Here is a 17,192-nt window from a genome sequence, read left to right as displayed (position 1 = left end):
TGGAGAGGAGCATCTCTGAATGCACAACATAGAATCATAGAGAAGAACCACACAGAAACAGGACCTTTGGCCCATCTAGTCCCTGTCAAACAATTTAAACTGCCTCATCCCATCGACTTGCACCTGGTCCATACTCTTGCCATCCATGTACCTGAGCAAACTTCTTTTGAACATTGAAATCAAGTTTGCATGCACCTCTTGCACTCTTGAACCTTAAAGTGGACGGGCTACAGCAACAAAAGGCCATAAACATACACTCAGTGGCTACTTTATTAGATACAGCAAGTATGAAATAGAGTGGCCCCCCGAACGTTGTTATGACCTAACACATACAGTCACAAAATAAAGTTAACACAATTCCTGAGTAGCAAGACCTGAAGATGGACAGGTTGCCATAAGTTGTAAAGCGCTTTATCTACAACAAAATAAAGAAATACAATAGAATTGAATAGAATAAGTAGATGCAAAAAAAAATGTGACCATGAGTCAATAAAATTACAGTATAACCTGCACAGTTCACTTAACATCCTGCAGTACTAACCTAGTTGTGTACATCTTTGCCCAATTCGGAACCATATCAATGTAGTTGGCTCATAAGTACTAGTCCGAATGAATAAAAACATAAAGTAATTGACAAAGCCAGCAATCAGCAGATTCCCGTCCAAGAGTGGGATTGCAGTGGCTAAGCAGTGAGTAGGTAGAAACTTTAGTAAAACTAAACTTTAAGCACAAATCAAATGAGAGCTTATATAGAGGTTTTAATTAGATGGCATGCCTGAGAAAGATGATTATCAGTGGTCACAAGTTCAAGAACGGAGGGACAAAAAAAGTATTTCCTGCAGCACTTCTCTTCTTCTTGAGATCTAATGAAGCTTTTTACAGCCAAGGGAGCTTCTTAGAGGAACTGCCTTTGCAATGAAGAGACTGCAGCAATCCGCTTGTGGACGGTAAGCTCTAAGAAACAGCACTGTGATGTAGGCCTGATTAGTTGTGTTTCGATGACTGAAAGATAAATATTGCCCAGAATACAGGCAATAATTCCAATTTTCTTCTTCAGAAAGGGATCTTCTGGGTCAGAAACACAAGAGTTTCTGCACATACTGATGAAGGGTCTTAGCCTGAAAAAAATCGACTCTTTCTCCTTTCCATAAATGCTGCCTGACTTGCTGAGTTCCTCCAGCATTTTCTGTGTCAGGCTGAGAAAGACAGGCAGTTAGTTTAAAAGTGTATTGGAAAAAAGACACCTCCAACAATGAGAACAGTTTTCCTTTGAGAACAGGAAGTGAATAAACTCAATGTCTGAGGGAGTGAACAGCAGACCCTGGGACCGGGAACCAGCTAATACTGCTAATTAGCACTGAAAGTGTTTTTGAAAAACTTCGCTTAACTTTAAAACTGCAACTTAGTTGACTGTAACTCTCAACCAGAAGTAGGCCGCTGACTGATAGCTGGACATTACATTGGACCTGAATATACTGTTAAAATTTTATAGCGGTCAGCATTCTAAATTGGTCAGGCAGCTGGTATCTTGTGAGAAGGAAGGAGAATCGCATCAATTGTGAATCATTACAAGTTGCTGATGAATTGCTGTGTTCTGAACGATGAATCAGTTCCCTGTGAATTTTGTGGCTGCTGCAGCTGTACATATACACTCAGTGGCCATTTTATTAGGTTCCTCCTGTACTTAACGAATTGGACATTGAGTGTATGTCTGTGGTCTTCTACTGTTGTAGCCCATTCATTGCAAGGTTCGATGTGTTGTGGGTTCAGAGATGCTCTTCTGCACACCACTGTTGTAACATGTGCTTATTTGAGTTACTGTCACCTTCCTGTCAGCTTATATCAATCTGGCCATTCTCCTATGACCTCTTGCATTAGCAAGGCATTTTTGCCCACAGATCTGCCACTCATAGATGTCTTTTTTGTTTTCCACACTATTCTCTGAAGGCTCTAGGGATGATTATGCATGAAAATTCCAGAAGATCAGCAGTTTCTGAGATACTCAAACCACCCCATCTGGCACCAACAATCATTCCATGGACAGTTACTTAGATCATATGTTTTCCCCATTCTGATGTTTGGTCTGAACAACAACTGAACCTTTTGACCATGTGTTCATGCTTTTATGCATTGAGTTGTTGCCACATTATTGGCTGATTAGATCTTTGCATTAGCACGCATTAAAGTGTATGGGTTTAGCTAATTAGATAGATAGATAGACATCCAGGTGCAGTAAGCGGGCAGCCCGCTCGCGCCATGAGAGTCCGAAAGTCCTTAGGAGCAGGGCTTTGAATTCCGTGTACTTGCCGTCCGCCGGGGGAGACTGTACGAACTCCGCAACCTGGGCTGCTGTGTCCTGGTCGAGGGAGCTCACCACGTAGTAGTAACGTGTGTCCTCTGAGGTTATCTGCCGAACGTGGAATTGGGCTTCTGCTTGCTGGAACCAGAGGTGAGGTCGCAGCGTCCAGAAGCTTGGCAGTTTCAACGAAACTGCTTGAACAGATGCAGCGTTGGTCATCTCTGGTCCAAAAATCGTTTGGACCATCAGGGTCACCAATTGTAGCGGTGTGCTACACGCAGCACTAAAATAACGACACGGAGTCGGTAAACTGCAATTAAAGATGATTTTATTCGAACTTCACAGCCTTGCTTTAAAGCCTCCCTCATCCCGCCCTCCCCGGGCACGGATGCTCTGAGGGACACGTACTCACAAACACCCGCAGGCTTTTTCCCTTTGTTGCGGACCTGGCCTTTGTGCCTGCGCGCTGGCTAATTGTGAGCCGGTTCGAGTGCGCTAGGAAGTGGGTCGCCACAATACTCTATTATTGCTTAACATTCTCAGTTAAGCAACAAGGGTTCAAGAACAAACAGTGAAAAAATAAATAGTTCGCTCCAAAGGCAAGCAAAAACATCTGCAGCATGTTAGAAATTTGAAATAATGCTGGAAATACTCAGCAGGTGAGCTGGCATCTCTGGAGACAGAAACAGAGATAACATTTCATATTTTTAATTCAGATTTTATTTATTATTGTTAACCACACTGGATCCCAAAAGAATATTCACTTAAATCTTGTGGTTTTATAATCTAAATAATTTTGGAGTTTATCCTTTATTCTAAATTCTCAAGAGCTTTAGTCATCTCTTGAACATTTTTACCCCCAACTTTCATTGGCCTTGAATTGAGCCGTAAGCCAGTGTGGATAAAGAAAACAGCTTTCTTTCTCAAAAGGAGTTCAGATAACCAGATAGATCTTTCTTAACTACAAGACCAGAAGGCTATAAGGCATCAGAGAAAAATTAGTCTGTTCAGCCCATTGAGTCTGCTCTGCCATTCCTTCATGACTGTTTTATCATCTCTCTAAACCCCATTTTCCTGCTCTCGCCCCATAACCTTTGACACCCTTGAAAATCAAGAACCTAACAAACTCCAGATTAAATACATGTACATCCAATGATTTGGCTTCCACTGCCATCTGGGGCAATGAATTCCACAGATTCACCACCCTCTGGCTAAAAGAAGACTTCCTCATTCTGGAGAAATGTCCTTCTATTCCGAAGCTGTGCACTCTCCTCCCTCCCCTTGGAAGATCAGATCACAACCTGGTTCACCTCCTGTCCTTGTATAAACTCAAGGTACAACAACAGCTAGTTACCACCAAGGCAGTAAAGAAGTGGTCTCCAGCGGCCATTGAGGCCTTGAAGAGCTGCTTTGAGGTTATTGACTGGAATGTACTTTGTGAACCACATGTGAAGGACATTACTGGATTTACTGATTATATCACTGGCTGCAGCAACTTATGTGTAGACACTGTAACTCCATCAAGGACTGTTCGTTGCTTTAGTAACAACAAAGCATGGGTCACCAGTGATCTAAAGACTCTTCTCAACCACAAAAAGAGAGCCTATAGATCAGGAGGCAGGGAGGAATTGAAACGTGCAGAGGGAGCTAAAGGTGAAGATCAAGGTGGCTGAAAAGGAGGCAGCTGGAGAACAAGCTTGGGCAGAGTCGCACACGGGAGCTGTGGGGATGCATGAAAAACATCACTGGCTTCAATCAGTCCAGCTGTAGAGCCTGGAATGGGCTAATGAGTTAAATTGAAATTCTCTGACGACTCAATAATAGTTGGGTGTGTAGAGTGAGGACAGGAGGATGATTGCAGGGCCCTGGTGGAGGACTTTGTCAAATGGTGCAAGGTGAATTATCTGCAGTTCAACATCAGTAAGACAAAGGAGATGGTGATGGACTTTAGGAAGGCTAGCCTGCATTGCTCCCTGTTACTATTGATGGTGAGGACATGCATGTGATGAGGACATACAAGTACCTGGAGGTGCACCTAGGTGACAGACTTGAGTAGAGCACAAACACAGAGACTGTGTACAAGAAGGACCACAGCCACCTCTATTTCCTGAGGAGTCTGAGGTCCTTTGGAGTATGAAGTCCTTTCCTTCACATGTTCTACCAGTCTGTTGTCGCCAGTACAATCTTCCATGAGGTGGTGTGCCGGGGCAATGGCATCAACATGGGTGATGCCAGCAGGCTCAATAAACTGATTAGAAAGACTTGCTCTGTTCTAGGAGTCAAACTGGACACAGTGGAGATTGTGGTAGAACAAAGGACCCTATGGAAAATCCTGGCAACTCTGGACAATGTTTCTCACATTCTGCATGTCACCTTGGCTGAACAGAGGAGCACTTCCAGTGACAGACTAAGACAACTGTGCTGCTCCAAAGGCTCTAAAATGAGTCAACCTATAGCAAGGGAAGTGACCTTGTAATCTTTGATTAGTAAACCTTGTAAATCTTATCTTTAAGGTAACTTAGCTTTATTCTTACTTACCTCTCTTCTGATATTTATATCTGTACAGTTGGAATCCTAATGTGACACTGTAATTTCCTTTGCAATCAATAAAGTATCTATCTATCTGGTCTGAGAATATCCCACTATATAAAACATCCTTTTCAATTCAAGGTCCAACGCGGTCATTCAGAAATACCCTCCTGCCCACCACTGCTGTTACATATGGTTATTTGAGTTACTGTCACCTTCCTGTCAGCTTGAACTAGTCTTCCCATCCTCCTCTGACCTCTCTCATTAACAAGTTCACCCACAGAACTGCTGCTCACTGAATGATTTTTGTTTATCACACCACTCTCTGTAAACTCCCAGGAGATCAGCAGTTTCTGAGAGACTCAAAGCACCCCGTCTGGCACCAATAATAATTTCACGGTCAAAGCCACTTAGATCACATTTCTTCCCCATTCTGATGTCTGGTCTGAGCAACAACTCAACCTCTTGGCTATAAAGTATCTGCATGTTTGTATGCACTGAGTTGCTGTCACATGATTGATAGATTAGATATTTGCACTAATGAGCAGGTGTACAGGTGGCCAATGAGTGTATAATCTGTTGGAGGGACTGAGGAAGTTAAGCTCCTCCAGCAGATTGTGTTTCCAAATTCCAGCACTACAATCTCTTTAATTACTAAGATCTGAATGTGTTCAACTGCTTTGTGTCCACAGCTTTCTGGAATACAGAATTCTTAACTTCCTTTCTTTCTAATCTCAGTTAACCTGAATCTACAATATGAAGTCTTTCAGCATCAGACTCACAGTCAAGTTTATTGTCACCGACATTAGCCGTGAAATTTGCTGTTTGTGGCAGCAGGCATACAGATGACTATAACTTACCATCAATCAATCGATCAATAAACAGTGCAAAAGAGGAACAGCGGGGTGTTCATGGGCCATTCAGAAATCTGATGGCAGAGAGGAGAAGTTATTCCTTCATCAATTTGGATGTTTATAGGCCTTTTTATAGAATGACTTGCTAAGGGTGTACAGTCATGTGTGCCTGCATGGGAAATGGAGACCTCAATATTTTCAACAGATTGGTAGTTAAGGAAATGATCACAAAATTATGTAAAAGGCAAAATCAGTGACTCATCTGACAAATCTCTAACAATTGCCAACACATTAACCAATACCCCAATCTTTCATTCTAAGTCCTTTACATTTATCCCACATTACACAGTCAGGCCAAAAAGCAGAACTAGTAACAAAATCGCAACTTGCAAGATGATAGAGTTTCTGTTCTATTGGCATAATATGCATCTCCTCAGAGGGACAGTTTCCTGAGGGCTCCGAGTACCACAGACACTTGTTCATTCAGACATAGTGTTAGGCAATTTGCTGCCAGTAACAACCCCGTCCAGTGGAAACAACATCAGGAACCAAACAGGTAATGAACTTGAGTCTTAGAGTTAATTGGATCAATGGATGGATTTTCAATGTACAAATTGCTGTTTTAATTTCCAGGATTTTTCAGACAGAAACATGAAGGAGTGGTGAAGCAACAGTAGTTACTATAGCGACGCATTATCACAACTTCGATTTAGAGATGAATTTGAAATATTTGCTCTGCTTCTCTTGTTACAAATGTGGTCTGAACTGCAGAGGGTTTGCAACGTATCCTGTTTTTATCTTAGATTTCTAGTATCTGTGGGGTTTTTTAAAAATTCTTTCTCACAATAATTAGATACGCTTAGTGGCCACTTTATTAGGTATATCTATTCATCTGCTCATTAATGTAAAGATTCAATCAGACAAACATGTGACAACAACTCAATGCGTAAGAGCATGCAGACATGTTGTTGCTCACACCAAACATCAGAATGGGGAAGTGACTTTGACTGTGAATGATTGCTGGTGCCAGACAGGGTGGGTCGCGTATCTCAGAAACTGCTGATCTCCTGGGATGTTCCAACATAGCAGTCTCGAGAGTTTACAGAGAATGGTGCAGAAAACAGAAAATATCCAGTGAGTGGCAGTTCTGCGGTCGAAAATGCCTTGTTAATGAGAGAGGTCAGATGAGAATGACAAGAGTGGCTCAAGCTGAAGGGGGGCAACAGTAACTCAAATAACCATCTGGTACAACAGAGTTGTGCAAAGGAGCATCTCTGAATGCACAAGATGTCGAACATTGAAGTTGGCTAAGCACAGTTCCAATGTCATATTCAACTATGCTAACTACACCACTGTCTTAGGCCAAATCAGATGTGGTGACAATTCAGAATATGGGAGGGAGATTGAAAATCTGACTGAGTGGTGCCACAACAGCAACCTCCTTACTCAATGTCAGCAAGACCAAAAAGCCGATTATTGACCAGGAGGAGGAAACCAGATCTCCGTAAGCCAGTCCCCATTGGAGGATCAGAGGCGGAGAGAGCCAGCAACTTTAAATTCTTCAGTGTTATTTCAGAGAACCTGTCCTGGGCCCCGCACATATATACAATTATGAAGAAAACACAGCAGTGCCTCTGTGCCACTTCCTCAGGAGTTTGTGTAGATTCGGCATGACATCTAACACGTTGACGAACTTCTATAGATGTGTGATGGAGAGTATATTGACTGGCTGCATCACAGACTGGTGTCAGGGTTTCTGTTCGGATCCAGATGCAGGAAATCAAGGAGATTTGGAATAACAGAGTTACACTAAAAGTCCAATGAAACTAATAAACTAAAGCAGAGCTTGAGTAATACAAGGACAAGGAGAACAGAAAACATTGGTCAGAAGCATTCTGAACCACGATCAACGACTGAGCTCTGAAGAGATAGCATTGCCCCTTTAAAAACATGAAAGGATATGAAAGAATTCATGCCCTGCAAACTGACGCCCAAAAACGAGACAGAACAATAAAACCCAATTTTCAAACAAGAGTACAAGTTAACGAAGGCCCAATGCCAGGCAAACGCCCCCAGCTAGATGCAAATTATAAAAAGACATTAGAACATCTTCCAAAGCAAAACAAAGCCACTAAATTTAACACTTTCAAGGTCACGGCAAGCGTTCATAGAAAACAAAATCAGAAACCATTACTAAAATAGCCACAGCCCGAAGCAAGACAATAACTAATTCTCTAATCAAGAAATAAAAAGCAATGAAACTGAAAAAAATGAAGCCTCAGAAACCATAATTAACAACCTGAGGTTGTGTCAGCCTGGTATGGAAATACCAATGCCCTTGAATGGAAAATCCTACAAAAAGTGGTGGTTACAGCCCAGTCTGTCAGGGTAAAGCCCTCCCCACCACTCAGCGCATATACTTGGGAGCGTTGTCGCAGGAAAGCAGAATCCATCATCGAGGATCTCCACCACCCATGTCATGCTCTCTTCTCACTGCTGCCATCAGGAAGAAGGTACAGAAGCCTCAGGACCCACACCACCAGGTTAAAAAACAGTTATCACCGTCAGGATCTTGAGTCAGAAGAGACAACTTCATTTACCCCATCACTGAACTGTTCCCACAAACTATGGATTCACTCTCCAGGACTCTTCACCTCCTGTTGTCGATATTTATTATTTATTTGATGCAACCAGTCAGGATACTTTCACAGGACATCTAGAAAAATTTGTAAGAGTGTCCGGTAACATGTTAAATCCCCTTAAACTTTTACAATGGAAAGTCCTTTTCCACTGAGGTTGGCTGAGAACTAGAGATCAAAGGTTAAGAGCGAGAAGTAAAATACTTAAGGGGAACCTGACAGGGAACTTCTTCACTCAGAGGAAGGTGTGCGTGTGGAATGAACTGAGTGTGGATGCAGGCTCGATTGCAGCATTTAAGAGAAGTTCAGATAGGTACATGCATGGAAGGTGTATAGAGGGCTATGGTCCAGGTGTGGGTCGATGGGACTAGGCAGAATAGCAGTTTGGCATGGACTAGATGGGCTGAAGGGCCTGTTTCTGTGCTGTAGTTCTCAGTGACTCTTTCTATGTGCTGGGCTCAGGACAGGTCATCCAATATGTTAATACTGAGGGATTTAAAACTGCTGACCCCCTCGCTGCAGGTGTCACGGGAATTGTACCCATTGTACAATCAAAATTACTGAAATACGTTATTGACCTTGTTGCTCTATCTGGAACCTCCTGTGCTCAATTGGTTGTGCTTCCTACTGCATACGTTAACTGGACATCAATGGCACTCATTAGCTGTAGACTTCTCTTTGAACAGAAAATCCGACAAAAGGTAGAGGATTCGGCCCAGTACACCACAGGTAAAGCCTTCTCAACCTTTGAGGACATCTACATGAAATGCTGTCGTAGGAAAGCAGCATCCATCATCAGAGACCCTCACCACCCAGGCCACGGTCTCTTCTTGTTGCTGCCATCAGGCAGAAGGTTCAAGAGCCTCAGGACTCTCACCACCAGGTTCAAGAATAGTTACGACTCCTCAACCATCAGGCTCTTGTACAAAAGGGAATAGCTACATACACTTGCCCACAACCAATGATCTCACTTTAAGGACTCTTACAGTTATTTCATGCTTTCATTATTCATTGCTATTTATTTATATTTGCATTTATTTACAGTTTGTCGTCTTCTGCACACTATTTGATCTTTCATTGATCCTGTTAGTTACTATTCTAGACTTTCTGAGGATGCCCACAGGAAAATGAATCTCAAGGTTGTATTTGATGACATATATGTACTCTGATAATAAACTTTACATTGAACTTTCAACTACAACATTCCAAACTAAGAACATAGAAGTTGCTGTATCAATACAGCCTTAAAATGTGTTTTATTTTCCAAATTACTCTTCAAACACAACTTTCACAATTACAAATACTATTCAGGTTCTGCATTCAATGAACCTTTTATGCTTCTGCATATTCATAGTGTACCATCATTATGACAATAAGAACATGTTGTATTCAATAACATTAGACGTTAGCACTCTCCATAGCATTCACCTCCCCTGCTGCTGTAAAGCACATGACTTAATGGCTTCAGTAAAATAGTTTTAGAATGTTCCTAGGCTCTTCTTTGAAGTGGTCAGAACATTGTTTCAAAGAGCAGATGTGGCCCACAATTTATAACTTATCTTTATTTGTCATATACACAGTGAAATGAGACGTTTGCACCAAATCAAATCTGCAAGGATTGTACCGGTCAGCCTGTAAATATTGTCAAGCTTCCAGAACCAGTATAGCATGGCTTCATTTATTTATTAAGATAGAGTGTGGAATAGGCTTTTCCACCTCTTTGAGCTGGGCCTCCTAGCATTCCCTGATTTAACCCCAGCCTAATCACAGAACAAATTACAATGACCTATTAATCTATCAACCGGTACTGTGGGGGGAAAACTTGACACCCAGAGGAAACCCACGCAGTCATGGGGAGAACGGAGAAACTCCATACAGGCAGCAGCGAGAGTTGAATGCTGATCTTGCAGTAGGTGCTGTGGGAGGGTTATGTTAACCACTACGTTGCCATGTCACCCCAAATTTAAATATCACCCAACAGATGGATGTTGTGACTGTGTAGCTCACCCTCACTAGTGCATCACAGTGTCAGTCTGTATCATGAAGGCAGCATAATTCTATTGTGAACATCAACACAACTAGCTGTTGCCATATGAGATAGTGACTGCATCCAATCAACAAAACTAAGCCAAATTATGGCTAAATACGGACATAGAGCAGTCTATCACAGGAACAGGCCCTTCTATGCAGTAGTGCACCTACCAGGTGATGCCAACAGGCTCAATAAACTGATTAGAAAGGCTGGCTCTGTTATAGGAGTCAAACTGAAAGCTGCGGTAGAACAAATGACCCTACGGAAAATCCTGGCAACACTGGACTATGTTCCTCTCTCCATGCACACCACCTAGGCTGTTCAGAGAAGCACTTTTACTAATAGACTAAGACAACTGCTCTGCTCTAAAGAGCACTATTATATGAGGTCATTCTTACCCTTGGCCATTTGGCTGTATAGTGAGTCCACCTGTAGCCAGGGAAGTGATGATCCCCTTCAGTTAGACTGTGTGAGGTAACTTTTTTTTTATTCTTTCTCCTTCTCTTCTAATATTTATACCTGTGCACTTGTATAAATTAATTGACTTTATTTCTTACATCCTTACAGTAAAAGTCTTTACATCTCCCTCTAAATGTGCAATGTGCAATCATAGTAATTTATAATAAATAGAACAGTCAATGTGACATAGAAATAGACTTAAATCAGAGTGAGTTAATCAGTCTGAAGGCCTGGTGGAAGAAGCTGTCCCAGAGCCTGTTGGTCCTGGCTTTTATGCTGCGGTACTGTTTCCCGGATGGTAGCAGCTGGAACAGATTGCGGTTGGGGTGACCCGGGTCCCCAATGATCCTTCGGGCCCTTTATTCACACCTGTCTTTAAAAATGTCCTGAATGTGTTTGTAAATGTACTGCTGCTGTAACACTGTAATTTCCTTTGGGATCAATAAAGTATCTTCAGCCCATAATGTCTGTGACAACTATAACAGAACTTAGAAAACTGAACAATACTGGCCATTCACTCCTTGACGTTGCTCTTTTACCTACTCTGCGATCTAAGACTTTCGCTCTTACATAGGCACATAGATGAAAGAAAAGTGGAGGGCAATCTAAGAGTCTCTCAAATATCCTTAATGGATCTGCCTTTACCACCACTCCTGGCAGATTTCATGCACCCACAACTCTCTGTGTAAAAAGCCTACGTTTGACATCCCCCATTATACTTTCCTCCAATTCCCCTTAAAATTAAGCCCCCTGGTATTAGCCATTTCCACCCCAGGAAAGAGTCTCTAGCTGTCCACTCTGTCTATGCCTCTTGTCATCTTGTACACATCTACCAAGTCATCTCTTAATCTCCTTCGCCCAGGCTTCGCTCAAACGTTCCTCATAAGACACATGCTCTAATCCAGGCAGCATCCAGGTAAATCTTCTCCGCATATTCTCCAAAGCCCCCACATCTATAATGCTAAATTAACCAATACAGTCTGCCTAGTAGAGCAGCAGTTTCATTGCTACAGAAAACCAGCTCCAATCCTAAACACTTGTGCTGTCTATGTGGAATACCCATATGGGTTTTCTCTGAATGTTACTGTTTCTTCCTACATCCCAAACTGGTAAACTGGCCAATGTCAAGTATCCCTGGTACATGTTAGTTCTGAATGAATCAATCAGGACATCAGGGGCGCCTAATTATTAAGACTTCCATTTACATTCAATGTCAACTTTATTAGGTTCACTTGTACCCCTGCTCATTAATGCAAATCAGCTAATCATGCGGCAGTAACTCAATGCATAAAAGCATGCAGGCCTGGTCGAGAAGTTCAGTTGTTGTTCAAACCAAATGTCAGAATGGGGAAGAAATGTGATCGAAGTGACTTTGACTGTGGTATGATTGTTGGTGCAAGACAGGGTGGTTTGAATATCTCAGAAACTGCTGATCTCCTGGGATATTCATGCACTAGTCTCCAGAGTTTACAGAGAATGGTGTGTAAAAGAAAAACAAATCCAGTGAGTGGCTGTTCTGTGGGTGAATACGCCTTGTTCATGTGAGAGGTCAGAGGACAATGGCTAGACTGGGTCAAGCTTTCAGAAAGGTGATAGTGATATAGAGTAGAGTATCTCTGAATGCACAATACGTTGAACTTGAAGCGGATTGGCTACAGTGGCAGAAGACCACATTCATGTACCTAATAAAGTGGCTGTTGTATGTGTATATTCTATTCCCCCTTACTGAGCCACAACTCTAGCTATTAAAATACTCTTACAATGCAGATACTGTGGTTCTGCAGGAAGTGTACCATTCAGTATATGCACAGCTAGCTCCCTCAGTTGGCAGCATAATTATTAGCAGACAGGCTGTTTGGATGTTGTTTGAATAAATACTGAACAGGACAATGGGAATTACCCTCAAAACTATAGAATCTTTCAAAGTGACAGATTCAATATCTAAATCACAAGTCAACACTTCCAATATGCAGCAGTTCTTTGGTACTGCACTGACATGTCAATTTAGAAGTTAATGCTCAAGGTCCCAGACTGGGACTTGAACCCACAATTCTCCGATTGATGTACTTTCGGCATGGTACGTAGTTTCAATAACCGTAAGCATTTAGCTGTTGTTATTCTGAGAGTGCAAGCTGAGTACAATTAGTTTCAATGCTCCTCATATCTGGGATATCAGCCCTCTTCTCAGGCAAGAGGTACAGGAGCCCGAAGACACACATCCCAAAGTTCAATAATAGCTTCTTCCCTACTTCCATCAGGTTCTTGAACCGACCTGAAAAACCATAACACTACTTCAGACAATTTGCATTGTATTGAGATACTATATACATATATTTCTGACAATAAACTTTATGTTAATTTGCTTATTTAGAGATGGCTCAGAATGACACAGGAGGAAGTTTCTTCAATTATTCAAACAACACAGCGGAAATCAAGTGCGCACCAGACCGTAGGAACAGCCAAGTGATCTTCTCAGTGCTTTACACCGTTCTCTTCATTGTTGGCCTGTTGATGAGCAGCCTGGCCATTTGGGTGTTCTTTGAAATACCAAGCAAGTCAAACTTCATTGTGTACCTTAAGAACACAGTCGTGGCTGATGTTCTAATGATCGTAACATTCCTGTTTAAAATTATTGTTGAGTCGCAGTTCAGAACACCCAAGCTCCAAGTCTTTGTCTGTCAAGTTAGTTCAGTCATTTTCTACTTTACCATGTACATCAGCATAATTCTTCTAACGCTGATAAGTATTGACCGCTACCAGAAGGCAGCAAGGCCATTTGGCAATTCAGGAATCTGCAAACCCAGAACCGCAAAATTTGTCTCAGCAACCATATGGGTGTTCATGTTTCTCCTGGTGTTGCCTAACATGCTGCTGTACAAGGGGAGCACCATGCCCATAAATGAGCGCAAATGCTCCTCGCTCAAGACCAACCTGGGACTGAAGTGGCACGAGTTGGTGAACTTCATCTGCCAGATCATTTTTTGGGGCAGCTTGGTAATAATCGTTGTGTGCTATGTCCTGATAAGCAGGGAGCTTTATAAATCCTATCTGAAAACCAGAGGCAACTCCACCAAAACAAAGAAAATCAACCTGAATGTTTTTCTTGTGTTGGCTGTGTTCTTTATCTGCTTTGTGCCTTTTCATTTTGCCAGAATCCCATACACCCTTACCCAGACCCGAGATGCTTTCAGGTGTTCAATCCAGGTTGCCCTGTACTACATAAAGGAAAGCACATTGAGCATGATAGCATTAAATGCTTGCTTTGATCCATTAATTTACTTCTTTCTTTGTCGATCGTTCAAGAACATGCTGTTCACAAAACTGAGGCTCTGCACAAAGAGACTGGCTAAAACAAGTACCAATGCAAACTCAAGCATGGACACTTCTGTCTAAAGTAGGCCAATGTAACACTGACAAATTCCAAACATTCTCAGTAAGGGATGGCCAACCCAAAGAAACGGCACAGGTGTAGGTTCAATTCTGCCTCAAGATTTAAAGTCAAAGTCAAATTTTTTTTGTAATTTCCACCTGTTTTCATTGCAAGGAAGCAAGGCTTCAAAGTCAAGTTTTGAACTATGAACTTTGAAGAAAGCACGACTTGCACTTGCATGAACACTCATCATGACCCAAAGTCAAAGTAAAATTTATTACCAAAGGATGTACATGTTACCTTGGGATTAATTTTCTTGTAGGCATTTACAGGAAAATAAATAATTACAATAGAATTTATGAAAAATTATACATAGACAGACAACCAAAGTGCAAGAGAAGACAAATTGTGCAATTAAAAAATAACATCAATAACATGAGCTGCATTATAAATGCAAAATGCAAGTAAACAAAAATGGCAAAATTAGACCTAAAGTTGAAAGTTTGAATGGATTTATTGAATGATCTGAGTGTAGATGTTGTTCTGTAGAACTGGTTCATGTAAAATGTTTCAAGCTGTGATACAGCAAAATGTATCTACTTATACCTTCAAAAATATCTACTATCTTCAATGCAGTGAAAAATCCCAGTGAGATTTAGATGTAAACCCTTCTACAAGAAGTGTTGAACGCCTTCTTTTTTTGACTGGATAAAATGCATGCAATCCAGAAGTACAGTATTGTGCAAACGTCTTATGCACACATATATAGCTAGGGTGCCGAGGACCTCTGCACAGAACTGTAGTAATTTTACATATTGCACTGTACTGCTACTGCAAATAAAAACAGATTTCATGACATCAGTGAGTGATGATAAACCTGATTCTGATATGTATCTCTACTGTGGACTGAGAGTGGGAAGGGGGGCATGGAGAGGGAAATCATGGTTGGGAAAAGGGGAAGGATAATGATTAATGATTAATAAGCAAACTGTTTGGAATTGAATGACCTTATTTGGTACCTCAGAGATGGGTGTGTCTACAGCCACATCAACCTCTACCCTGGCACTCCTCTACAATACATCCCACAAGATTTGCACAGTATTGTAGAGTCCTGACTTGAAATATCAACCTGCACTGTACACATTTTGTCTCCAGAGATGCTAGCTGACCCACGTAGTGTTCTGCTTATCATTCCAGATTGGAGTATTTTCACTCTCTTTTAACTTGTCCGTATATCTATGTTCTAGCACGATTCAAATGGAATCAGTACATTGATCTTGGGTGGTGGCTAAGAGTAGAAATACAGAGAGGAGAGCTGACACACACTGACCTGAAAAGTGCCACAGAATTTGGCAAGGGAAGAGTGCAAAGGGCTTCACAACAAAGATCAGAGCGCCAAGGTAGACCAATGCTCCACAAATGAAGGTGATGCTGTTGAGGCAGGAAGGACATTTAAGAAACTAATTATAGAGATTAGGGTTACCAGATGATGAGGTAACTTTAACAAGATGAAGGAAATACCAATAACAGTCAGAATATGGGTTTGAAATTGGTCAGGAAGTTAAGGATTACACAGAAAGGACTGAACAATGAGGCTGAAGACAAATTAGCTTCGATGGAACTGTGAGCAGACTCAATGGGCTGAATGGACTAATTATGCTTTTATACAGTATCTTATGGTATCATGAAACTCAGTACAGAAGAGCAATAGAAAGCTGAGTGTGCAAGAATCTTCCAGCTCAGTCTGAGTGAGCAAAAGGGACGAAGCACTGAACAATGCAGTATTTGATGGAAGCTCATAAGGCTGAAGTTGGTCTTTGCCCAAAGGATCCATGATCCATACCCAACTATTGCCCAGATATTTATCTGTCTACCTAAAAACCTTTTAAACACTACCGTCTTATCTACCACCCTGGCACCTACCACTCTTTGTAAAAACACTTGCCCTGCATATCTCCTTTAAACTTTCCTCCTCTCACCTTAAAGCTATGCCTTCTTGTCTTCGACTGTTCTATATTGGGAAAAAAACAACTTGGCCATCCGTAAAATTTCACCTTATTGTGTATATTTTGAAAAATGCATCCTATGTCCTTCATAGGTCAGATGTTTTCCCATTTCACCATGCATTAGAGTTGGGGGGGAATCTCACTGAAACGTATTGAAAGCCCTAGATCGAATGGACGTGGAGATGATGTTTCCTACAGTGGGTGAATTGATGATCACAGTTCACAGCCTCAGAATAGAGGGCATGCCTTTAGATCAGACATAAGGAAGAATTTTTTTAGCCAGAGGTAAATCTCTGGAATTCTTTGCCACAGACGGCTATAGAAGTCAAGTCATTGGGTATTTTTAAAGTGAAGGTTGATTGATTCTTGGCTAGTCAGAGTGTCAAAGTTTATGAGGAGAATAGGGTTGAGAGGGATAACAAATCAGCCATGATGTAATGGTGGAGCAGACTTGATGGGCCAAATGATAATTCTGCTTCTATGTCTTATGGTATTAATACTGGCCCATGGAAAGTATTACTCTATCTGCCTGGAAAAACAGTGCTCTGCTTTCTATCTTTTGGCTAATCCCCACTAAAAAGTTCTTCTTGCATTTAGATATGTCAAATAATACTTGACAAAAAACCCACGTTACAAGAATCGAAACCCACTTCCTAAACTGCAGATGTCAGAACATTCAGAGTTCCAAAGACAAAGGAAAAGGACCCATGATTATATTAATATCTGCCAAATTTAAGCCAACAGAAAAAATTATAAACTCATTGAGGCACGTGAATGTTGATGTCTACTGTAATTTTTAATTAACCAACATTATTAAATAAAATTAACAAATATTAAATCAAATTTTAAAGAGTTTGTTGAGAGTATTCATTTGTAAAGTGTAAAGTTGTTTCATTTTTGGAAAATACTGTCAGGCAACTCGATGATGACCAACCAACCAACCTTAAATAAACAAAACTGTCTTATGGGTGTCACACAGTTACGTAGTGGTTAGTGCAATGCTA

General features: G+C 41.4%; 3 protein-coding genes across 6 annotated transcripts in view; 2 read left to right on the top strand and 1 right to left on the bottom strand.

The window, feature by feature from the left end:
- Positions 1-17,192, bottom strand: part of LOC140725744 (mediator of RNA polymerase II transcription subunit 12-like protein) — a 676,368-nt gene that overhangs the window by 202,907 nt on the left and 456,269 nt on the right. The gene's annotated exons all lie outside the window — the stretch shown is intronic.
- LOC140725752 (P2Y purinoceptor 12-like) lies at positions 910-17,031 on the top strand. 2 transcript variants are annotated; one of them, XM_073041613.1, is made up of 2 exons: positions 910-947; positions 13,184-17,031. In XM_073041613.1, the coding sequence occupies exon 2, from the start codon at positions 13,186-13,188 to the stop codon at positions 14,203-14,205; it is 1,020 nt and encodes a 339-aa protein (XP_072897714.1). In that variant the 5' UTR covers positions 910-947; positions 13,184-13,185; the 3' UTR covers positions 14,206-17,031. The 2 variants fall into 2 exon arrangements, with proteins under 2 accessions (XP_072897714.1, XP_072897713.1); XM_073041612.1 differs by lacking the exon at positions 910-947 and adding an exon at positions 6,105-6,238.
- Positions 6,155-17,192, top strand: part of LOC140725751 (P2Y purinoceptor 13-like) — a 42,104-nt gene continuing 31,066 nt past the window's right edge. The window contains exon 1 of the mRNA XM_073041611.1: positions 6,155-6,238. The gene's annotated coding sequence lies outside the window, so the exon portion shown is untranslated. The remainder of the gene's footprint in view (positions 6,239-17,192) is intronic.

Source organism: Hemitrygon akajei, chromosome 3 (genome assembly GCF_048418815.1).
Source record: "Hemitrygon akajei chromosome 3, sHemAka1.3, whole genome shotgun sequence".
Lineage (NCBI taxonomy): Eukaryota > Metazoa > Chordata > Chondrichthyes > Myliobatiformes > Dasyatidae > Hemitrygon > Hemitrygon akajei.
This window is presented reverse-complemented; position numbering and strand designations above follow the sequence as displayed.

What these genes read in the sequence shown, in the direction of transcription:
- LOC140725752 (XM_073041613.1), top strand. Translation starts at nt 13,186, where the DNA reads ATGGCTCAGAATGACACAGGAGGAAGTTTCTTCAATTATTCAAACAAC.